A 19,672-nucleotide genomic window follows, 5' to 3' on the forward strand; every position below is an offset into this window, starting at 1 on the left:
ACGGGTTTGTAAAAACTTGGTGTAAAAAACATAGAATCTTTAAAATAGAAGGGGTAGTTTTGCAAAATTACCATTTTCTCTTCCGTTACTTTCTCATCTTGTCGTCAATGGCATTTTCTGGCTGCGACCTTTTTTTCTCTCTCTTCTCTAACATTAAAATCCTATTTGACTATCAATAACTAAATATTTAAATATAAATCTATATTAAGATGGGTCGGGTCGGATTTAAATTTATGGTTGATGTGAGTATATTTTATATTTATTCATATATGATTTAATCCGAAATATGAAATTAAAATTTTGTTTAAGTCCGTACATATTTAAAATTTTGATAATAAAAAGTCAACAAATCAAATCAGTTCGACTTGAACTATAAACCGAACTTAAAATAAATTGAACCTCAAATGACCCAGATTTAAAATGACCAAAATAGATATATCGAAGTAATTTGAAACCAAAAGTGCTCAATCTAAAAACTTAAAAGAAAAAACTGAATGAGTTGACCCTAAAATGGCTCGAACTCGGAATAATTTTTAAAAAATTTAATACATAATTAATTTTATCTAAATTAACCTAGTCCAAAACCAACTCCAGCCATTTGAGAAGCAATTGTATGTTAGTATTTTGTTTTGGTCATAATTAGACAGCCCACAAAATAAGGGTTTTAAAAAAGATAAAATCTTTAAAATAGAAGGGCTACTTTGCAAAATTATAACTTTTGCGCCCTTTACCTTTTCCCCTGCTTGTGTCAATGGCATTCTCTGCAACTTTTTCTTTCCTTTTTCCTCTCTAAAACCCTAATTTGACCTTCAAATACCTTCGAGATCTCCAAGCTCCGTCACCCCAAAATGGCCACGACACGCAGATCCCTTCCTCTTCTGAGAACCCTCATAGCCGGAAAAACCCAAACCCGAACCGTGACGTACATGCCCCGACCAGGAGATGGAGCCCCAAGACCCGTAACGTTAGTCCCCGGAGACGGGATCGGACCTTTGGTGACGAACGCGGTGGAACAAGTGATGGAAGTGATGCACGCACCGGTTTACTTCGAGAAGTACGACGTTCACGGCGACATGAAACGGGTACCACAAGAAGTGTTGGATTCGATAAAGAAGAACAAGGTTTGTTTGAAAGGAGGGTTAAGAACACCCATGGGAGGTGGAGTCAGTTCATTGAATATGCAATTGAGGAAAGAACTGGATCTATACGCTTCATTGGTCAACTGTTGTAACTTACCCGGATTGCCGACCCGCCATGAAAACGTGGATATCGTCGTAATTAGAGAGAACACTGAAGGGGAATACTCGGGTCTTGAACATGAGGTGGTGCCTGGTGTTGTTGAAAGCCTTAAGGTAAGTAAAAACCCAATGTAATTCAACTGTTTTTGTTATGAAAAGTTTATGACTTTGGTATTGGGTAATTTAGATTCTTTTTGGGTTGATTTTTGTTAGGTTATAACGAAGTTTTGTTCCGAGCGGATTGCGAAATATGCTTTCGAGTATGCTTATTTGAACAATCGAAAGAAGGTTACTGCTGTTCATAAGGCCAATATTATGAAACTTGCAGATGGATTGTTCTTAGAGTCTTGCCGTGAAGTTGCAACTAAGTATCCAAGTATCAAGTATAACGAAATCATTGTGGACAATTGTTGTATGCAACTCGTTTCGAAGCCCGAGCAATTTGATGTCATGGTATTGAAATTTTATATCCGAACTGGACTAGCTAGCTTTGTATATTAAGGTTGTTGCTTTGCTTGAATAATCTTTCTAGACTAGCTAGCTTACTCTCCTGCGTACTAAACTTGCTTTATAATTGAACTTGCAGCAGAGTCAGGACATCAGGGTGGGATATAATTAGATTGATTGTTGAAGCTCTCAATAACTTTTAGCTTTTAGCAGTTGATCAACTTAGGGTTTATCATGCTATTAACTTTAAAGATGGGTAAATTTCGAGTTAGCAGTTGACCAACTTAGGTTTTATAATGCTACTAACTTCTAAAAATGGGTTGGCTATGTATTCTTGTTGTGGTGATATATATATAATATCTTGAACTAGTTCAATATGAAGATATAAATAGTCATATATTTCGAATTGTTATCAATGTCAACCATAGTTTATATGTTTCAGAAAATGAGATAATATGGTTAGTTATCAATGTCAACCATAGTTTGTATGATTCAGAAAATGAAATAATATGGTTAACCAAATGCTAGGAGAGATTGTTAATTCAGAAATTTCTTCTAATTTTTTTATGTTGCATTTTGATCTATGTTTTTTACCACTGGAGTCTGGTGTGTCTTTAGGTTACCCCTAATCTTTATGGAAATCTGGTTGCAAATACAGCAGCCGGTATTGCTGGAGGCACCGGTGTCATGCCAGGAGGTACCAATCAGTAATCTATGCATTTTTATTAATATTCAGTTCTTAATTACTTTTTTGCAGAATGAATAAAATCCGGAAACTGTTGCGATTATGCTAGCTTTAATTAGACAATTTTCTTTCTCTTTCTCGTAGGCAATGTGGGAGCTGAATATGCCGTGTTCGAGCAAGGTGCTTCAGCCGGAAATGTTGGAAAAGAAAAGATAGTAGAGCAAAAGACGGCAAATCCCGTGGCATTGCTTCTCTCCTCTGCCATGATGTTGAGACATCTCCAGTTTCCTTCATTTGCCGATCGACTCGAAAGTGCAGTGAAACGTGTAATCTCAGAGGGCCAGTATCGAACTAAAGATCTCGGTGGGCAAAGCAGTACACAGGAAGTTGTTGATGCCGTTATTGCTAAACTAGATTGATTACTCGTCTTCTTCTTCACTATGGGTTTTCCACAGTAAGATTTTCTTAAGTTGGTATATCTCATTCTTACATTTTCAGAATAATATTTTTTTTTCGAAATACTCGAAAATCAAACTTATAACAAACAACAAACAACTGTTGAGTTGTGAACCATTTTACATTTTTTGTTTTTGTTATGATTTTGAGGGGAATATAATATTCTTACCTGCCTCTGATATATCTACAATTTAGTTTCTTATTTTAATTTGTTCATTTATTTTCGATTACATGTGTCCCTAAATGTATATTTAAGATTTTTTTTTTATATTTTTTCATGTCCGTTTTACGGTTCATGTTCGGGGTTCGTAGTTGTCCTTCTCAATAATATGTCTTTAAGATCCGACCATGTCCTTTTTTGAGAGTGCAATGGACCTTACCATTAAAAAAACTTGAGGTATCACTTGATCTCAATTTAGTAGACTCGATTTTGAAAGAAAAGACTATAATCAAAGATGGTAACGAGGTAGGATGTTTGCTTGTATAAATAGCCTCATAAGAAAAACAGTTAGATATTCTGTTTAAATGACAACACATATTTATTCACAAAATCAATTAATTTAAAATAAAATCAATATTTTTTGTTAGATTTACTTTAGGATTGATATTTTTTTTAAAAATAAAAATCAAATCTGTAGAAGTTAACTGGGCAAATTTTTTTGTCCTATTATGTGAATCATTTGGAAGAATGGTAATTTATTTGTTTTCCAAAGGTTTATCATGGAAATCTGATGAGATTATTAAAGTTTCGACAATTTTGATCACACATAGAGAAGGCTTGAATTGAAGATGTACTTCCATTCTGGGGGATCTTTTATTCGATAAATGGGTTCATTTACATATTGATCGAGCAATTAATTTGCAGGGGGAGTGATGCGAAATCATTTAGGGGAACGGATTACGGGTTTTAATCACCTTTTAGGGGCGTGTTCAGTTTTTGAACGATATTTTTTTTAACGTACAAAAGTGTCAATTTTTTTCGAATACATTTTTTCTTATCGAACAAATCAATTTAATGATATTTTAAAAAGCATGAACGATTTAACAGTTAAAAAATTTAAAAGAAAAAAATCACACTATATAAAATTAAATATTTCTTTCCATTATGCAAAAAAAAAACTAATACTGTACTAAAAATTTCATAAATATCATTATAATTCCAAAGATTAAATTAAAAAAACTTGGCATCAAACACCTTTCTTTTGGCTAAGGAGCCAAGAGAAAGATAATTGTATTTTTTTACACTGTGCTTTTAGTTTCGACATCAAAATCCTTTTTTTTTTCTTGACAGTGTTGGCATCTTACTAAAGGAAGATAATTCCTTAGCAAACATACAAATCAAATACAAGAAAGTCATTAACCTAATATGTATGGGTATGACCAAATCAATTAATTCTGGAATTCGGCTTTAACGTCCATATTGAGCCTTTTAAGTTTAGTATTTTAAAGTCCATTATACATTAATATATTATTATTATTATTAAAGTTATATAATTAAAAATCGAAAAATATTTTGTTAATATAAAATATAATCTTATGGCTTAAGTGGGCGAATCATATGAAATATAATTTAGCTAAGAAGGCAAATATTATACAACGTGAACACTAAATCTAAAATACACAATAATATATATTTTAAAAATGTGAAAATTCTAAAGGAGGGATCGCCCCAGCGCCCTCCTCGATCCATCCCTAGTCCAAGCCTATTCACTTGAGCTGGAAGTGCTAAGAAGTGGAGTGCCTCTCCATACTGATTGAGAGGAACACATTGTTAAAATAAATATTGATGTCAGTTTCTGCAACGCAAGACATGAATCATCGACAGGCATTGTAGTCAGAAACCAAAATGGATTGGTGATGGATGCATGCACTCATTTTAACTAGAATATTTCAGACCCCAGCACTGTTGAGTCCCTAGCGGGTCTTCAAGCTCTTCCTTTTGCTAATGACATGAATCATAGTGGATTTGGTCGGGTTAAAACTCAATCATATTTTTTTTTGTCATCCCTAATTTTAATTTTAATTTTGATTTTAAAAATTACCGGATGCAAAAATCTTATCATATTTTAGTATATACACTTATTCGAGACAAAATTGAGCAAACAGGGCCGAATCAGAACAAAGTCGGAGCCCATTTTCGAGACTTAAGTCTACATTTCTGTGAAACGTGGCAAAATATTATTGGTTTACATGACAAACCTGTTGTTTTGAAAATGTTAAAATATGCTGTTAGTCCCTGTAGTTCTCCAAAAATTAAGATTTAATTTATATACTTTAATAGTTAAAAATTTAATTTTCTTTTTTTTTTAATTTAAAAATTTTAATTCAATCATTAGTATTAGTATTTTTCATCAAAATTTGTCAACTTAATATGTTTATTTTTAGATAATTTAATCAACGTACTAAGTTGATAGATTTTGATAGAAAATACTAATAATATTAATAATAATGTTGAAGTTTTCAGAGACAAAAATAAGAGGACTTAATTTTTAATATTTTAAAAACAGGGACTAAATTTATAATTATAAAAGTATAGGGACTAAAAACATATTTTGACATGTTGAAAAAAAAAGGGGTAAAGGAAATAAACAATATCGCCTCGCACACAAACCCGAACAAAGCTCTGGTCTGTTAGAATCCCCAATTTTCTCCTCTGAAGAAATCCCCTTCTAATTTTTTTATAATTCTTTTTTACAAATTTCTCCGATTTTTTAATTTTTCGATTTTTTTAAAAAATAGTTTCGAATCCAAATAAAAATTACAAAATTTAAGGAAAATAAAAAGGGAAGAAAAGTGTTTTTTTTTGTTATTTGTTTAATTTTCTAGGGTTTTTTTGATCGATCTGAGAGAGGAAGGAATATGGGTGCGGGAGGCGATTCAAGTGAGTCACGACTCGGTGGAAATGGAGGAGGTGAAGAAGGAGTGACGGTTAATATACGCTGCTCGAACGGTACGAAATTTACGGTGAGGACCAATCTCGAATCCACCGTTGGATCTTTCAAAGCTCTTTTGGCTCAAAATTGCGATATCCCAGCTGATCAGCAACGGTTGATTTATAAAGGGCGAATCCTGAAAGACGACCAAACCCTTCAAAGTTATGGTAAGGTTTAATTGCGAAAATAAAAAAATAAAAAAATCCCTCTTTTTGTTTGTATAATTTTTGGGTATTTCGTATTTTGATGGAATTATAAGAAAAATGTTTGAGAACGGTGAAATTTTCTAAAAGACAAAAATGGTTCTGATAATAAAGTTCAGAAAGTAAGAGGAAAATGCCTGATTTAGATGGTTGGGTATTGATTTTGTTGAGCTGATTTAAATGACATGTTTTAGATAGTTGGGTATGATTGTGACATGATTTCTGAAATTTTCACTGTGTTTTAACCCTTTTTTGAAGGTTTGCAAGCTGATCATACCATTCACATGGTTCGTGGTTTCGCCCCATCTTCATCTACGCCTCCTCCTTCAGCTACCACAAATGTTGCAACTGATAACACTACGCCAGGGGTTACTCGGGGTATTGGTTCGAATGATGGTGCTGGTCTTGGGGCATCTTTATTCCCTGGACTTAATCCACTTGGTGGTGGCGGCGGCAGCGGTGGTTTTGGTTTGTTTGGATCCGGACTTCCTGAATTTGAACAAGTACAGCAACAACTAACTCAAAATCCCAACATGATGAGGGAAATAATGAATACGCCAGCTATTCAAAGTTTGATGAATAACCCGGAGTTGATGCGTAGTTTGATTATGAGCAATCCTCAAATGCGTGAGATTATTGATAGGAATCCGGAGCTTGGACATATACTTAATGATCCTAGCATTCTTCGACAGACATTAGAAGCTGCAAGAAACCCTGAACTCATGCGTGAAATGATGCGAAACACCGATAGAGCTATGAGTAATATTGAAGCTTCTCCTGAGGGATTTAACATGCTTAGGCGCATGTATGAAAATGTTCAAGAGCCGTTTTTGAATGCTACGACTATGGGTGGAAATAATGGAAATAGTCCGGCTACAAACCCATTTGCTGCTTTATTGGGCAATCAAGGTGGTTCTCAAGCTAGAAGTTCACCTATTAACACTTCTACGACTGGTTCTGAAACCGCCCAAGGCCAAACTTCCCCGAATACGAATCCTCTGCCTAATCCTTGGAGCAACACTGCTGGTGGTGGTAAGTATTATGTACTTCATTAAAGCATCTTTTTTTGTCTAGCCATTCTCTTTGATCCAATATGTATATTTTTTAACCTAAACCATGATTTCAAGCCAAAAAATGGTACACGAGCAGTTTTTTAAACCAAACCTTGATTTTAAACTTGGTTTTAATCCAAGCCGAACAACTAAAATTTTTAGCTTTTGCCTTTTGGAAAGTGTTTTTCAATGAAATTACTTTTTTTATCTCCTATTAGATCTTCTACTTTACAACATCATGTCTAAAATGGACATTTTATCTTCTTAAAAGCACTTTTTGACAGCAATGGTTAACACTATCAAATTTTCAAAAGTTCTTTTCACAGCACTTTCCAACCTTAATGATAAATTGGCCACAAGTAATTTTGATTATGTAGACTTAATAATTGTTCAAAATAAAACATTTTCCCAAGTTCATTCAGTTGTTTGGGGGTGGGGGGGTGATTTGATTGAGATTCATGTAATTATAGTTTGCTGCCCATGTTTAATGTTGCATGCTTGGGGTTCTTTCTTGTTTAGGAAAAAACATTAAGCTAAATTGATGTGGTCTACAATATTTTGCCACTGTATGAAACTAATATTGCCTTGACTAGGATATCGTAAATGTTTAAAATTGGATATTATACTGAGTTTATTCAGTTGTGGGATGAATGATTTGTTCATGTTGAATGCTGCATGATTATGAATTAATTTTAGCCTTTTGTTCTGTTTTCCTATATAAATGAGTGATTCTTTCACATTAGGAAAAGAAAGATTCAATGGTAAATTAAATTGACGCGTCCTACACTGTTTTGCCACAGTTCAGCGTAAAAGGGGATATGGGTAAAAGTACCATGGAGGCTCCTGTACTAGGAGTCAAATTGTATTTTACCCCATTTACTCAAAAAATGGGCAAATTACTCCTTGTATGTTAGATTAAAGAGCAAACTAGTCATTTCTATTAAAAATTTCATCCATTTTTATTGTTAAAAACTGGCGCAAATGACCAAATAACTAGACATACAGGTTCCAGTTTTTAATAGTAAAAATGGATGGAATTTTTAATAGAAGGCCCAATTTGCTCATTGATCTAACGTATAGGGGTTAATTTGCCCAGTTTTTTAGTAGAAGGGGCAAAATACAATCCGACTTCTAGTACAAGGGCTTCCATGGTACTTATACGAGGGAATATAAAGTAAACTAGAGCATCCAAGTGTTTTGTTCACTTTAAATGGAATTTACTGCTCTTGTATCTGTGTTTTGTTGATGCTTTCGTGATGAATTACCGTGTGCTGCAAATTGTCAGGGGTTACCCAGACCAATGCTACTACAAGGCCAAATCCTGCTGGGGATGCCAGGACACCAGGTGTTGGTGGTATGGGAGGCCTTGGACTTCCGGATCTGCCACCCATGTTGAATGGAATGCCAGATGCTTCTCAGTTGACCCAGTTATTGCAAAACCCGGCAATTTCTCAGATGATGCAGAGCATAATATCTAATCCCCAATATATGAATCAGGTATTTTGAGGAATCACTTCAGTCAAGTGATATTCATTTGCTATTTCCGTTTCGCTAAGAATATGTTTTCACTTTTTTAGATCATGAATCTCAACCCCCAACTACGTGGCATGTTTGATATGAATCCTCAATTGAGAGATATGATGCAAAACCCTGAAGTACTACGTCAGATGTTTTCCCCCGAGACAATGCAGGTATATTCTACGCCATATGTGTCTCAGAATTCTCTCCTGATAAATGCTTACATGACTTATGATTTTGCATCAATGTATCTTTCTTTATAGGTAAAAGGACCGCTCTGGTCCCTCTCAAAAAAATTGGAGAAATTTAGTCCTTGTCTATTTCGAAAGTTAGCAACTAATAACAAGCAATCACCAAGTTAATGTTTTTCCTCAACTGTATCTATTTTTTGTTATTATAATAACAAATTTAGTCCTCAAAGTTTACACATTTTGTCGATTTGGTATTGATTTAACAAATTTAGCTCTCAACATTTACATATTCTGTCAACTTTTACACAGAATATATAAATATCGAGAGTTAAATTTGTTATTATACCAATCAAATTATGTATAATTGATGGAAAACAATAACACTGTGATTAATTGTCCTTAGTTGCTCACTTTAGAAATTGACAAGGATTAAACTGCAGCTGGTGTGGTCTTATAGGCATGTTAGGGCTACCTCACTGGATAATATCAAAGATTATTTGCTGCTTTTCAAGTACTATTTTGACAGTAAAGTCACCTATGTTCACTTTTCCCTTTTATCCTTTTATTACTTGCAGCAAATGCTAGCTTTACAGCAATCGCTTCTGTCTCTCAATCGGCAGCAATCAACCCCGTAAGTGATGTAACCTCTGTCTATTAAATTGGTAACAAAAATCAGAATTGTTTCTAAAGTGACTTGATAGTTGTACCTTCTTAACTTTATTAGATAATTATTGGTTCAGATTGGGACTATTCGAGGGATTTTAAAAGAAAAAAAAAAGAATTAAATTCTCTGATCATCTATGGTAATTTGACTGGAACATGATTACAAAACAAAATCAAACCTGCCTTTAGGACTCATGCTTGGATGATTATCGTTGCATTTTTTAACCACATTTGGCTTTCTTACAGGGACTCAGCACAGACTGGCGGTACTACAGGTATCGAAAAAAATTTCTGGATTTTCTTTATAAAGGGCATGAAGATTACTTCCTGAAATCGTCAAGGGCTCTCCCTACTTTGCTTTGCTACCCTTCCTTTACCGGCTATTCTTTCATATATCTTTATGTTTTTACCCTTCATTGTGTTCAATTTCATTTTCAGCGGCACCGGGAACTGCCAATCTAGACTTGTTGATGAATATGTTTGGCGGTCTGGGCGCTGGTGGCCTTGGTGTCCCCAACCAACCCGATGGTTAGTATTCTTATATCTTTCTCGATACTTTCACTAGATTTGTTACACATTTGGGTCACTAGTAATGTCATCTTCATCGATTTCCCAGTTCCCCCTGAAGAACTTTACGCTCCACAATTATCACAACTCCAAGAAATGGGTTTCTACGATACACAAGAGAATATCAGAGCATTACGAGCTACTGCCGGAAACGTCCATGCTGCAGTCGAGAGACTTCTGGGAAATTCCGGGCAGTAGTAACTCCTTGAAATTTCATGTTCTTTTTTTTTTCTTTTTTAAATTTGACCAAGAAAAACTGTCTCATGTAAGATTAGTTGATTTGGGTTGGTGCCTTAGCAAACCACAGATTTATGTTGCATATACATTGTTGATTCCTTGTTTTTGCCGTGTTTAATAAGCAAGTAAACACGATAAATATATATACCCGAGAACTTGTTGATATTTAGGCTTTTTATGCATACCTACATCGGATTTTTCCATATTTGGCACTTCCTTACGTACATACATTTTGAGTTACTGTTCTCTTGTTTTTTTTAAGAACTTTGAGTTGATTCGATTCGATTTGAGTTGATATAAAATAGTCCGAAAAAATTTGAGCTCAAAAACTTCTTTAAACAAAGCATACACCAGAAAACAAAGCAAGCCATTTTCAAAAGCACAGAATTTCTATCAAAATTTTACATTATGAAGAAATGAGAAGGTATATTGGTTGCTAAAATGTAGTTAACAACCACAAAATAAAATGTATATTTTCACATGATTTTAAAGAAGAAATCTATCAACAAAACATTACTAAGCTTCTAGTTTGGAGGTAGCTGTTAAGAACGTAAAAAGTGCAAACTAGACATACTGTTTAGCAATGCTGGCATTGGAGGCATTGCAAGCAGCATAACCAGCCTTGACATGGAGCAAGTGAAACATCTGATCTCAATCAATCTACTCGATAAAGTACATGCAATCAAGCACGCTGCACGAGCCATGCTGAGATGCAGTACAAAAGGTTCCATCATATGTACGTCGAGTTCCACAGGTATCATTGGAGTGTTAGCGTCTCACCCTTACTCTTTGTCGAAAGCTGGTATCATCAGACTAATGTGAACAGCGGCATGCAAGTTAGGCGTGCATGGGATTCATGTGAACTGCATTTCTCCTCATGCTGTCCCTACAGATATGCCCGTTAGTGGTTATAGAATTTTCAGGGGAATGAAACAACACCCGAACAAGTGAAGACACTAGTCGGTGAAGAAGGGATTTTATTACGTGGGAAAGCTGCAACTGTTGAAGATGTGGCCAAAACTGCAGTGTTCCTCGCCTCAGATGACAACGGATTTCATAACAGCGCATAATCTCGTTATTGACGGCGGATATACTTCTGCTATTAGTTCAGAGTTTCATCTGCAAGTAGTAAAGAATTAGGACAAGAAACAAAATAAACCAAGGACAAACTTACCTGATATGGATTTTGGAGCTTTTATTGCTGAAAACACCTTCAAATCAAACCAAAATAGTTGTACTAAATCGAAAATATTATCAAATATTGAGAATCAATACAGAAAGCAAAGATTATTAGTTTAAAGGAAGTCTTTTCATCCAACAAGATGCAAACAGCTTAGTCCAACATGGAAGGATGGCATATAATTGAAAACCATGTTGTATTTATGTACAATATGTGAGCATCAGCTAAAAACAGTAAAAGTACCATAGATGCTCTTGTATTAAGAGTTAGATTACATTTCACTCCCTTCACTAAAAAAAATAGACAAATTAACCCTCGTACGTTAAATTAAAAAGTAAATTGATGATTCTGTTAAAAATTTCATTAATTTCTACAGTTAAAAACTAATCTCTATATATCAGCACATGGCAGCCATGTGTAGCTGTTGTGTTATTCTACAAGGCATACCAATTTTTAATAGTAGAAATGGATGAAATTTTTAACAAAAAAGACCTATTTGCTCTTTGATCTAACATACAGAGACTAATTTTTCCATTTTCCGGGAGCAAAATGTAATCTAACTCCTAATACAATGGTCTCCATAATACTTTTACCACTAGAAACTGAATATAATCCAATAAGATACAAGACAATTGTTTTTCAAAGTGGAAGGATGTCCTAGTATTGAAATGCATGTATTTTTTTATCTTTAATAACATCTTAGCTTAAGAAGGAACTTCAAGAAGCCTTCTTTTGCTTGTACTTGGCAGCACATAGGGTATATATCAACATGTTTAAGAAGCTGAGACCGGCCAAGAGCCAGAAGAAATAGTCGAGATGACCCTCGTTAAGGTTGTCCGGTATCCAACCAATCTCGCCACCCTTTGTTGTGAAGTAAATTACAAGGGTCAAAATAAAAGAACTCAAGTAGTTGCCCAAAGATGTAGTTAGAAGTGAAAGCGCACTACATAAACTCCGCATGGCATCAGGGGATTGATCATAGAAGAACTCAAGCTGTCCGATAAATGTGCAAACCTCTGCAGCACCCAGCAAGAAATATTGAGGTATTTGCCAAAGAATATTAATGGGTACGGCAACTTGTTTATCAACCAAATCTAGCTCTTTTGCGAGCTGCAATCTCTTGATCTCCACCAAAGCTGCGGCTGACATGCATAGGACTGAAATAAAGAGACCAATTCCCATACGTTGCAACTCTGAGAAGCCACGCTCTTTACGTGTGAACTTTCTTGCAATTGGAACAATGATCTTATCATAGATGGGAACCCAAAAAATAACACTGATAACATCAAAAGACGAGAGAGAAGCAGGAGGAATAGTGAAAGAACCGATTTTTGTGTCCATCATCATCCCTTGTTCCACAAACATAGTTGACATTTGGGCATATACGGCAGAGAACACAATTCCAGTTGCCCATATGGGAAACATGCGGATCAAGATTTTCAATTCCTCCACTTGTGTTACAGTGCAAAGCCTCCAAGGGTTTGAGAAGTCCCCACTTTTGGTTTCGGCATCAGTGACTATGGCAGCGTTATCTAGGCACCTACAACAAGATGCTCTCAATTTAACCATCTTTCTATACATAAATATGCATGGGTAAACACTAGTGTGTCTAATAAAATAACTAGATAATTACACGTGATGTGCCACGTGTACATCATGTTGACGTACAAGGATCAATTTTAGTAAAACGGATGGAAAAGAAGGACCTGGCTCCTAGTACAAGGACCTCTATGGTACTTATACCCAATTCCTTGTACTACATTAATTTTGCCTATAGTGATAAAGAATTCTCAATTTCATAGGCTTTCACACAAATGAGACAGAGAGATCGATCATTCAAAACTTAGAGAATTAATTAAGAAAACTTACTTCAACTCTTCACTGTGCTCCAGTTTCCGACTTCCTTCTATGGCAGAGTGGTTGTCACCAGTTTCATATAGGAGACTACTATCTTCAGGAACCTTGAGGTTCCGTTTATGAAATGCTGCAACCAAAACCTGGCACATTCTTGTAATAGGGCTTCCTCCAGGTCGTTGAAATCTATAAAGAGATGTACCTGTGAAAAAACTTCCGATTGCAAGGCCCATAAATAATGCTGGAATGCCAAATCCGAGACCCCATCCAGCATTGTCTTGAATCCACACTAAAAGACTGCTTGAGATCAAAGCGCCAATGTTGACGGAAAAATAGAACCAATTGAAAAAGGACCCTTTCTTCACCCTTTCTTTGGGATCAGTATCATCAAACTGATCGGCCCCAAAAGATGAAACACACGGTTTGATTCCACCCGTCCCTAATGCAATCAGATAAAGCCCAAAGAAAAATACAACATACTGAGCTGGAGTAGCTGAGGGACAAATAGAACCCACACATTCAGCAGGTTTCAGTGCAGGAATTGATGCCGAGAGTGTTAATGTACACATTCCCTATATCAAATACTAAATGTGTTACTCAATGCATCAAAAAGCCAAATCAAACTGTATAATTAACTTGCTCGCTTTACCTTAATATAAGTACTAGAATTCATTAGTCAATAATATGATTAAAATGACGACAAATTGATGTCCTCACACCTCACATAGCCAAATATGTTATTACTCTATGAAACCTTCTTTAAATCTTCGAAAAGGAGTCAAAGTGTTTCCTCTATGATTTAAACACAAAAGATACTCACTAAAACTACTAACAACAAAAGAGGAGAACCATGCATGAATTTAAATCGCATGTGAAGGACCATGTAAAGAAAATCAGGGGTTAAAAGTACCATGAAAGCCCTTGTGCTAGGAGCTGGATTGCATTTTGCCCCCTCTACTTAAAAAAGGGACAAATAATTCCTAAACCCTATTTGCTAACATGAGGTACACGTGGCATGGCATGTCTCACTATTTAGTTATTCTGTCAGCCATGCTAGTTTTTAACATAGAAATGAATGAAATTTTGAACAGAAATAACCACTTTGATTTTTTATCTAATGTACAAGGACTAAATTATCCATTTTTTAGTAGAGGGGGAAAAATGCAATTTGACACCTAGTATAGGGGCCTCAATATTATTTTTATCAAAATCAGGGTTAATGGCATAATGAAAACAAACAACAGCCAAAGACTCTACTGCAGTTGAATGCAAGATCAACTTCATGATAAGTACTTAAAAAAACTAATTAAAGCATAAAACAATAACATCTAAAGCAAAAAATAAAAATAGTAGTTAAGAGTAAATTATATTACAATGAAGTAAATAGTGGAGAAAGCAGCAATTGTCCAATATCTTCCCCAATATGCATCTGCTAAAACAGCTCCAATGAGAGGTGTAACGTAACAAGTTCCTTGCCAAGTAGTCACATTCCTTGCAGCTGATGCATTTCCTTCATGTAGTTTCTTGGTCAAGTAACTTACAAGATTAGTTGCTATCCCATAATAAGCCAATCTCTCACAACATTCATTACCTATAATTCCATATAAGAAAATTGCAGAAATAAGATAAGCTTTACTCGAATAAAAGTAAAACTCATTTAAATGAAGAGAAAATAGATAAATTTATAATAATTCACCCAAAATGAAAGGGCATGCTTTCCAATTTCCAGTATTTTGCTTCAAAACAGGATTCCCATTAAAGTCAACAGAGCCATCCCCAGTGTAAAGCCCACTGTTTTCAGCCTAGAAATACAAAATATTGAAACATCAAATAACATAACCTCCAAGATAAAGAATTTTAACAAGAAAAAGCAACAAACCCAGAATTTTTTTCAGTGTTAAAAGGTGTCTTTGAACAAATGATCAAAATCTTATGACCACCGAAAATAAAAGATCAAAGGGGGAAAATTACCCGATCAAGCTCAGCTTCCAACAGCGATCTCTCTTCATCGACAGATCCCATGATTGTATTGCAATTGAACCAGACAAAGACTACAGATTCAAAATCCCAAATTATAGGGCAAAGAAATATTATAATTGGTGATGAAAACGCTGGGTATTATTTATTTATTTGTTAGCCTTATAAAATCATAATGTCAAGCGTCCTTTGGAAATTGGAATTTTTTTTTTTGGGTAAAAAGAAAAAATGAATTACTGCATAAAACAACCATTATCTTTATCTTCATGTAATCAATCTATTAGGAAATTAGAATCTTTGAACAAAAGAAAAAATATAGAAAAAGAAGTACTTTTGGAATCTTTTAGCTTATTAGATATTAAGACAAGCTAAAGCACTGGAATGTTGGGGGGAATCCTAGCACGTTTCCCTATCTATAGAAGGCAGCAAATAGACCTCATCCTAAGTCGGACTATTTGTTTAAATTTGAAAGCCTATTCAAAAAATAAGAAGTTTTAGGTTTGAAATATAAATTTAAAAATAAATTTAGACAAAAAAAAAACATTGTTTTTTAAATGGGTCGAGTGTAGGGTAAAATTTTTTTAGTCGGTCTAGTCTTAATTTACCTAAATTTTTTACACTATTATTTTGTTGTTATTTTTTATTATACTACTAATAGTTTGTTATTATTATTTGAATATTGTATAGCTTTTATTTTATTGTTAATTTTGCTATTATTTTATAAGTATTTACTTGTTAAGTTGTAATTATTTTAGAGTTATTTAAGTATAATTTTTTAATGTATTTTTAATTTGTTGCAAAATATTTATTTTAATGATTTTAGTATATTTGATATATTATATTTTATATAAAATATTTTTTAAAATTATTTTTATATAAAATATAATATTAAAAATGTTAATATGGGATGGGTCGGGCTCAAGTTTAGCATTTTTTATATGGGTCGAGCTCGAGTAGAATTATAGGCCTATTTTTCAAGTTAAGCCAGACCGACCCTAGAAAACTGGTCCAGAATTTTGTATTGGCCCAACTCATTATCAGGTTTAGATAAGGATTTTTAATTCACATATAGGTCTTTAAAGGTCGGGTCGAGTTTGGGTTGGGCTTAAGCATAATATTAATATATTTTATATTTATTTAAATTCGGTTTAACTAGAAATATAGACCTAAAATTTTATTTAAGCTTATTGTAAATGGTTAATCCAAACCTATTTTAGGCTTGCACATATTAAAATTTTTTAAAATATTTATTTATATTATTTCAATTTAATATTTAATAATAATATTTTTTATATATTAAAATTTTATATATAATCCTCTTAATTTTTTAATGTTTGCATTATAGTATTATTATATATTACAATAGATTTAATTTTTGTGTTATAAATTATATAATATATACAAATAATATAATACATCAATCCTCAATACATGAAATACGTATGATATTAAAATAAAAAATAGATTAAATTGTAAGTTAATCGAAATTTAAACACATAAATACATCGGATAAAAAATATTAAATTAATATGCCGAGCTAATTTGTGATATGAAATCAATCAACACCATTGTTAATAAATATAACTAATGAAAGTAATAAAGTTTGCATAATAAAATTAAAATGTATGAAAATATCAAATTAAAAAAGAGTAAATTGGTTCTTTTTTATTAAAAATTTTATCTATTTATATTGTTAAAAACCAGTGTAACTGATGGAATAAACAAACAATTAAATCTAGTATGCCACGTGTAGCTCATATTAACATATAGAAACCAATTTTAAAAAATAAAAATGGATAAATTTTTAACAGAAAGACTAATTTACTCTTTATAAGAACTTTCGGAATACTTTTTACAATCATGAAAACAAGGAAGTCAAAAGCATTTTAAATACATTTCCTTGCTCTCTTTCCATTTGATCTTTCAGAATATTTCTTAGAACTGGTTAAATTAGTTGTGCAAATCTTTGCTTTTAGAGAATGAACATAAAAGCAATTCAAGCGTATATATATGTGTGAACAAATCAAAGCATCCAACCACAAGAATTTTCTTTCACATAAACCTCAATTAGTTAATTAAAGAAGTTTGGAACAGTACCTTGATCTCTCCTTTCAACTTGCTTGAAATCTCACTTAAGCTCCTTCTATTGCTTAGATTTTTGAAGCTCAAAGCTGTAAAGCATAAACAGAGAAATTCGAAACTGATTTGAATTTTTTTTGAAACTGCGAAAGCATAAACAGAAATTTAGAACTGAGAATATACAATAATAATAATAAAAAGATAGAGATGGGCGTTGAAGTCACCTCGGGCTGCGCGAAGGAGATGAGATTGGGTGTTTGAATTGTGAATATAGTTGCCGGTTGACCTGATAATGGGCTGTGGGTCCGATTGATGTAAATTTTTAGATTCGTTTTATAAGTTCGTGTCCGGCTTAATTTGGTTTGAAATTAAATCTAAAATTTTGTCTAAATTCAACTTTGATTAAAAACGTTAAGTTCGAGCTCTAACCGTCTATATTAATTTTTTTAGATTATTTTGTTTTATAAAGAAAATTTTAAAAATACAATGTACCAAATACACTTGAAACATTAAAATAAAATATTTTTCAATAAATTGAAAATACATTAAAAATTATTTATACTTAAATAACTCTAAGAGAATTACAACTTAGCAGATAAATACTTTTAAATTAATAATAAAATTAATAATAAAATAAAAGTTATACAATATTTAAATAATAAGAACAACAATGAAATGACAACAAAACAATTAATTCGGGTCGGGTCAAGCTGGCCGAAGCCAAAAATCCTACTTGAGGCCCATTCCATTTAACAAATTAACTTTATTTTTGTTTAAACCCATTTTTCGAGCCTATATTTTTACTCAAACCCTCTCACTTTTCGTGCAGGCGAGTGACCTGACCCATGATTAGGTCTAGTTGCCTGGGTAAGATATCAAATTAATTTTTGGGTAAATTACACAAGAAGTCACTCAGTTATGGTGAACTTTCTGTTTTATCACTCAACTATGAAAAATTTAAAATTGGTCACCCAACTAATTAGATTTGTCTATTTTAGTTCTTTTCCGTTTAGTTCCGTTAATTGTTTGATTGAATAATGAGGTAGCAATTTGAAATTGTATAATAACAAATATAAATCCTAATATTTATACATTGTCTCAATCTAGTCATAATTATAAAAAATATACTCTCAATAATTACACTTATATCAATTATTTTTTATTTAAAAAACCTGAAAATTTTAAAAAGAATATAAACTTTTATAAAATATAAAATTATAACTTTTTAAAATTAAAAAAAATATTTAAAAAATATGAAAATTTTTAAAATTTAATGTTATCTAAACTAGACCAAATCAATTAAATCAAGAATCAACTCGAATATCAGTTCAATAAAAATAAATAATTGGTTAACATGCGAACCATAATGCACTAATTCAACTTAAAACTAGCAAATAGATGGGCTCAAACAAACTCACGTCGAGCTTACTTTGAACTTGAATTTCTTCGGACTCGAATCTTGTAAGTTCAACTTTTTGGATAGTGTATTCTAATATTTAGATTCTTAAGACAACTTTTAAAAATAATTTAAAAGCTTTGGCATACATATTTCGGTTTCCAAGATAACATTTTGCTTTCCAAGACACTTTCCTTGAAATATTTTTTCAAAACCTTTCAACTTCACAAAAAATTCATTTTAGTTTTTTTTATGTAAATTTTGTTTTTTAGTCCTTAAATTTATATTATTTATCAAATCATCTCAAAATAAATGAAAATTTTAATATTTACTAAATTTAAATTTTGGAGTGACATGGCATCCACATGTATGCTACATCAACAACTTTAACATATATTAATTTTTTATTCATTTTGAGATAATTTGACATATAAGACAATTATAAGGACTAAAAGAGATAAAATATTAAATGAAAGACTAAAATGATTTTTTTAATTGAAGAGCCAAATAAATCATAATGCCTATTTTAAAAAAAAATATTTTCAACTTTAAATTCACAATTTCCATGAAAATAAAAATCTATAAAAAAGATAGTGGAGTTTTTGCTAATAATCATAATTTTTAGTAATAAAATAATTAATTCATCACTTTTATAACACTGGTAATTGTTTTCATTTTTGTTGAATGCATGCCTCTGCTTAAAATGACTATTTGGTATATCTATTTACCAATAGAAAAATAGAAGCAAAATGGTATGTACATACATTCTTTATTATCAGTTCATCTTGATAAAAGTATTATGGAGGTCTCTGTACTAAGAATTAGAATGCATTTTACTCCCTTTATTCAACAAATAGATAAATTAGTTCATATACATTAGATAAAAAGTAAATTGATCTTTTGCTTTAAAATTTTCATCCATTTGTATTGTAAAAAACTAACGTGGCTAACAGAATAACTAGACAATAAAAAGTGACATGCTGCGTGTACCTCATG

The 19,672-nt window shown here is 32.7% G+C and overlaps 3 protein-coding genes across 5 annotated transcripts; 2 read left to right on the top strand and 1 right to left on the bottom strand.

Moving 5' to 3' along the window:
• The first annotated feature begins 626 nt into the window (after nucleotides 1-626).
• Nucleotides 627-3,000, top strand: LOC107898537 (isocitrate dehydrogenase [NAD] regulatory subunit 1, mitochondrial). The gene is made up of 4 exons (XM_016824022.2): nucleotides 627-1,352; nucleotides 1,452-1,691; nucleotides 2,304-2,382; nucleotides 2,515-3,000. The coding sequence occupies exons 1-4, from the start codon at nucleotides 849-851 to the stop codon at nucleotides 2,787-2,789; spliced, it is 1,098 nt and encodes a 365-aa protein (XP_016679511.1). The 5' UTR covers nucleotides 627-848; the 3' UTR covers nucleotides 2,790-3,000.
• A 2,380-nt stretch (nucleotides 3,001-5,380) lies between these two features.
• Nucleotides 5,381-10,353, top strand: LOC107898536 (ubiquitin domain-containing protein DSK2a). Of its 2 annotated transcripts, XM_016824021.2 has the most exons (8): nucleotides 5,381-5,926; nucleotides 6,221-6,994; nucleotides 8,300-8,511; nucleotides 8,592-8,705; nucleotides 9,299-9,354; nucleotides 9,633-9,661; nucleotides 9,825-9,914; nucleotides 10,003-10,353. In XM_016824021.2, the coding sequence occupies exons 1-8, from the start codon at nucleotides 5,686-5,688 to the stop codon at nucleotides 10,149-10,151; spliced, it is 1,665 nt and encodes a 554-aa protein (XP_016679510.2). In that variant the 5' UTR covers nucleotides 5,381-5,685; the 3' UTR covers nucleotides 10,152-10,353. The 2 variants fall into 2 exon arrangements, with proteins under 2 accessions (XP_016679510.2, XP_040946934.1); XM_041091000.1 differs by lacking the exons at nucleotides 9,299-9,354; nucleotides 9,633-9,661; nucleotides 9,825-9,914; nucleotides 10,003-10,353 and adding an exon at nucleotides 8,796-9,278 and having other exon boundaries at nucleotides 5,410-5,926.
• A 1,196-nt stretch (nucleotides 10,354-11,549) lies between these two features.
• LOC107898534 (protein NRT1/ PTR FAMILY 8.3) lies at nucleotides 11,550-17,587 on the bottom strand. Of its 2 annotated transcripts, none has more exons than XM_016824018.2 (7): nucleotides 17,505-17,587; nucleotides 17,299-17,423; nucleotides 15,196-15,275; nucleotides 14,921-15,026; nucleotides 14,598-14,815; nucleotides 13,240-13,796; nucleotides 11,550-12,910 (listed from the first exon to the last, which is right to left on the bottom strand). In XM_016824018.2, the coding sequence occupies exons 3-7, from the start codon at nucleotides 15,244-15,246 to the stop codon at nucleotides 12,088-12,090; spliced, it is 1,755 nt and encodes a 584-aa protein (XP_016679507.2). In that variant the 5' UTR covers nucleotides 15,247-15,275; nucleotides 17,299-17,423; nucleotides 17,505-17,587; the 3' UTR covers nucleotides 11,550-12,087. The 2 variants fall into 2 exon arrangements, with proteins under 2 accessions (XP_016679507.2, XP_016679508.2); XM_016824019.2 differs by having other exon boundaries at nucleotides 17,299-17,372; nucleotides 17,505-17,582.
• Between the last annotated feature and the right edge of the window lie 2,085 nt (nucleotides 17,588-19,672).

The sequence above is a fragment of the Gossypium hirsutum genome, chromosome D04 (genome assembly GCF_007990345.1).
Source record: "Gossypium hirsutum isolate 1008001.06 chromosome D04, Gossypium_hirsutum_v2.1, whole genome shotgun sequence".
NCBI lineage: Eukaryota > Viridiplantae > Streptophyta > Magnoliopsida > Malvales > Malvaceae > Gossypium > Gossypium hirsutum.

Excerpts from the sequence above, each read along its gene's own strand:
- LOC107898536 (XM_016824021.2), top strand. The coding sequence starts at position 5,686 with ATGGGTGCGGGAGGCGATTCAAGTGAGTCACGACTCGGTGGAAATGGA. Across the intron at positions 5,927-6,220 it reads CCAAACCCTTCAAAGTTATG|GTTTGCAAGCTGATCATACC; the intron begins GTAAGGTTTAAT and ends CCTTTTTTGAAG. Across the intron at positions 9,355-9,632 it reads AATCGGCAGCAATCAACCCC|GGACTCAGCACAGACTGGCG; the intron begins GTAAGTGATGTA and ends GCTTTCTTACAG.
- LOC107898537 (XM_016824022.2), top strand. The coding sequence starts at position 849 with ATGGCCACGACACGCAGATCCCTTCCTCTTCTGAGAACCCTCATAGCC. Across the intron at positions 1,353-1,451 it reads GTGTTGTTGAAAGCCTTAAG|GTTATAACGAAGTTTTGTTC; the intron begins GTAAGTAAAAAC and ends GATTTTTGTTAG. Across the intron at positions 2,383-2,514 it reads CACCGGTGTCATGCCAGGAG|GCAATGTGGGAGCTGAATAT; the intron begins GTACCAATCAGT and ends TCTTTCTCGTAG.
- LOC107898534 (XM_016824018.2), bottom strand. The coding sequence starts at position 15,246 with ATGGGATCTGTCGATGAAGAGAGATCGCTGTTGGAAGCTGAGCTTGAT. Across the intron at positions 15,027-15,195 it reads TGGAAGCTGAGCTTGATCGG|GCTGAAAACAGTGGGCTTTA; the intron begins GTAATTTTCCCC and ends TTGTATTTCTAG. Across the intron at positions 13,797-14,597 it reads TCTCCACTATTTACTTCATT|GGAATGTGTACATTAACACT; the intron begins GTAATATAATTT and ends TATTTGATATAG.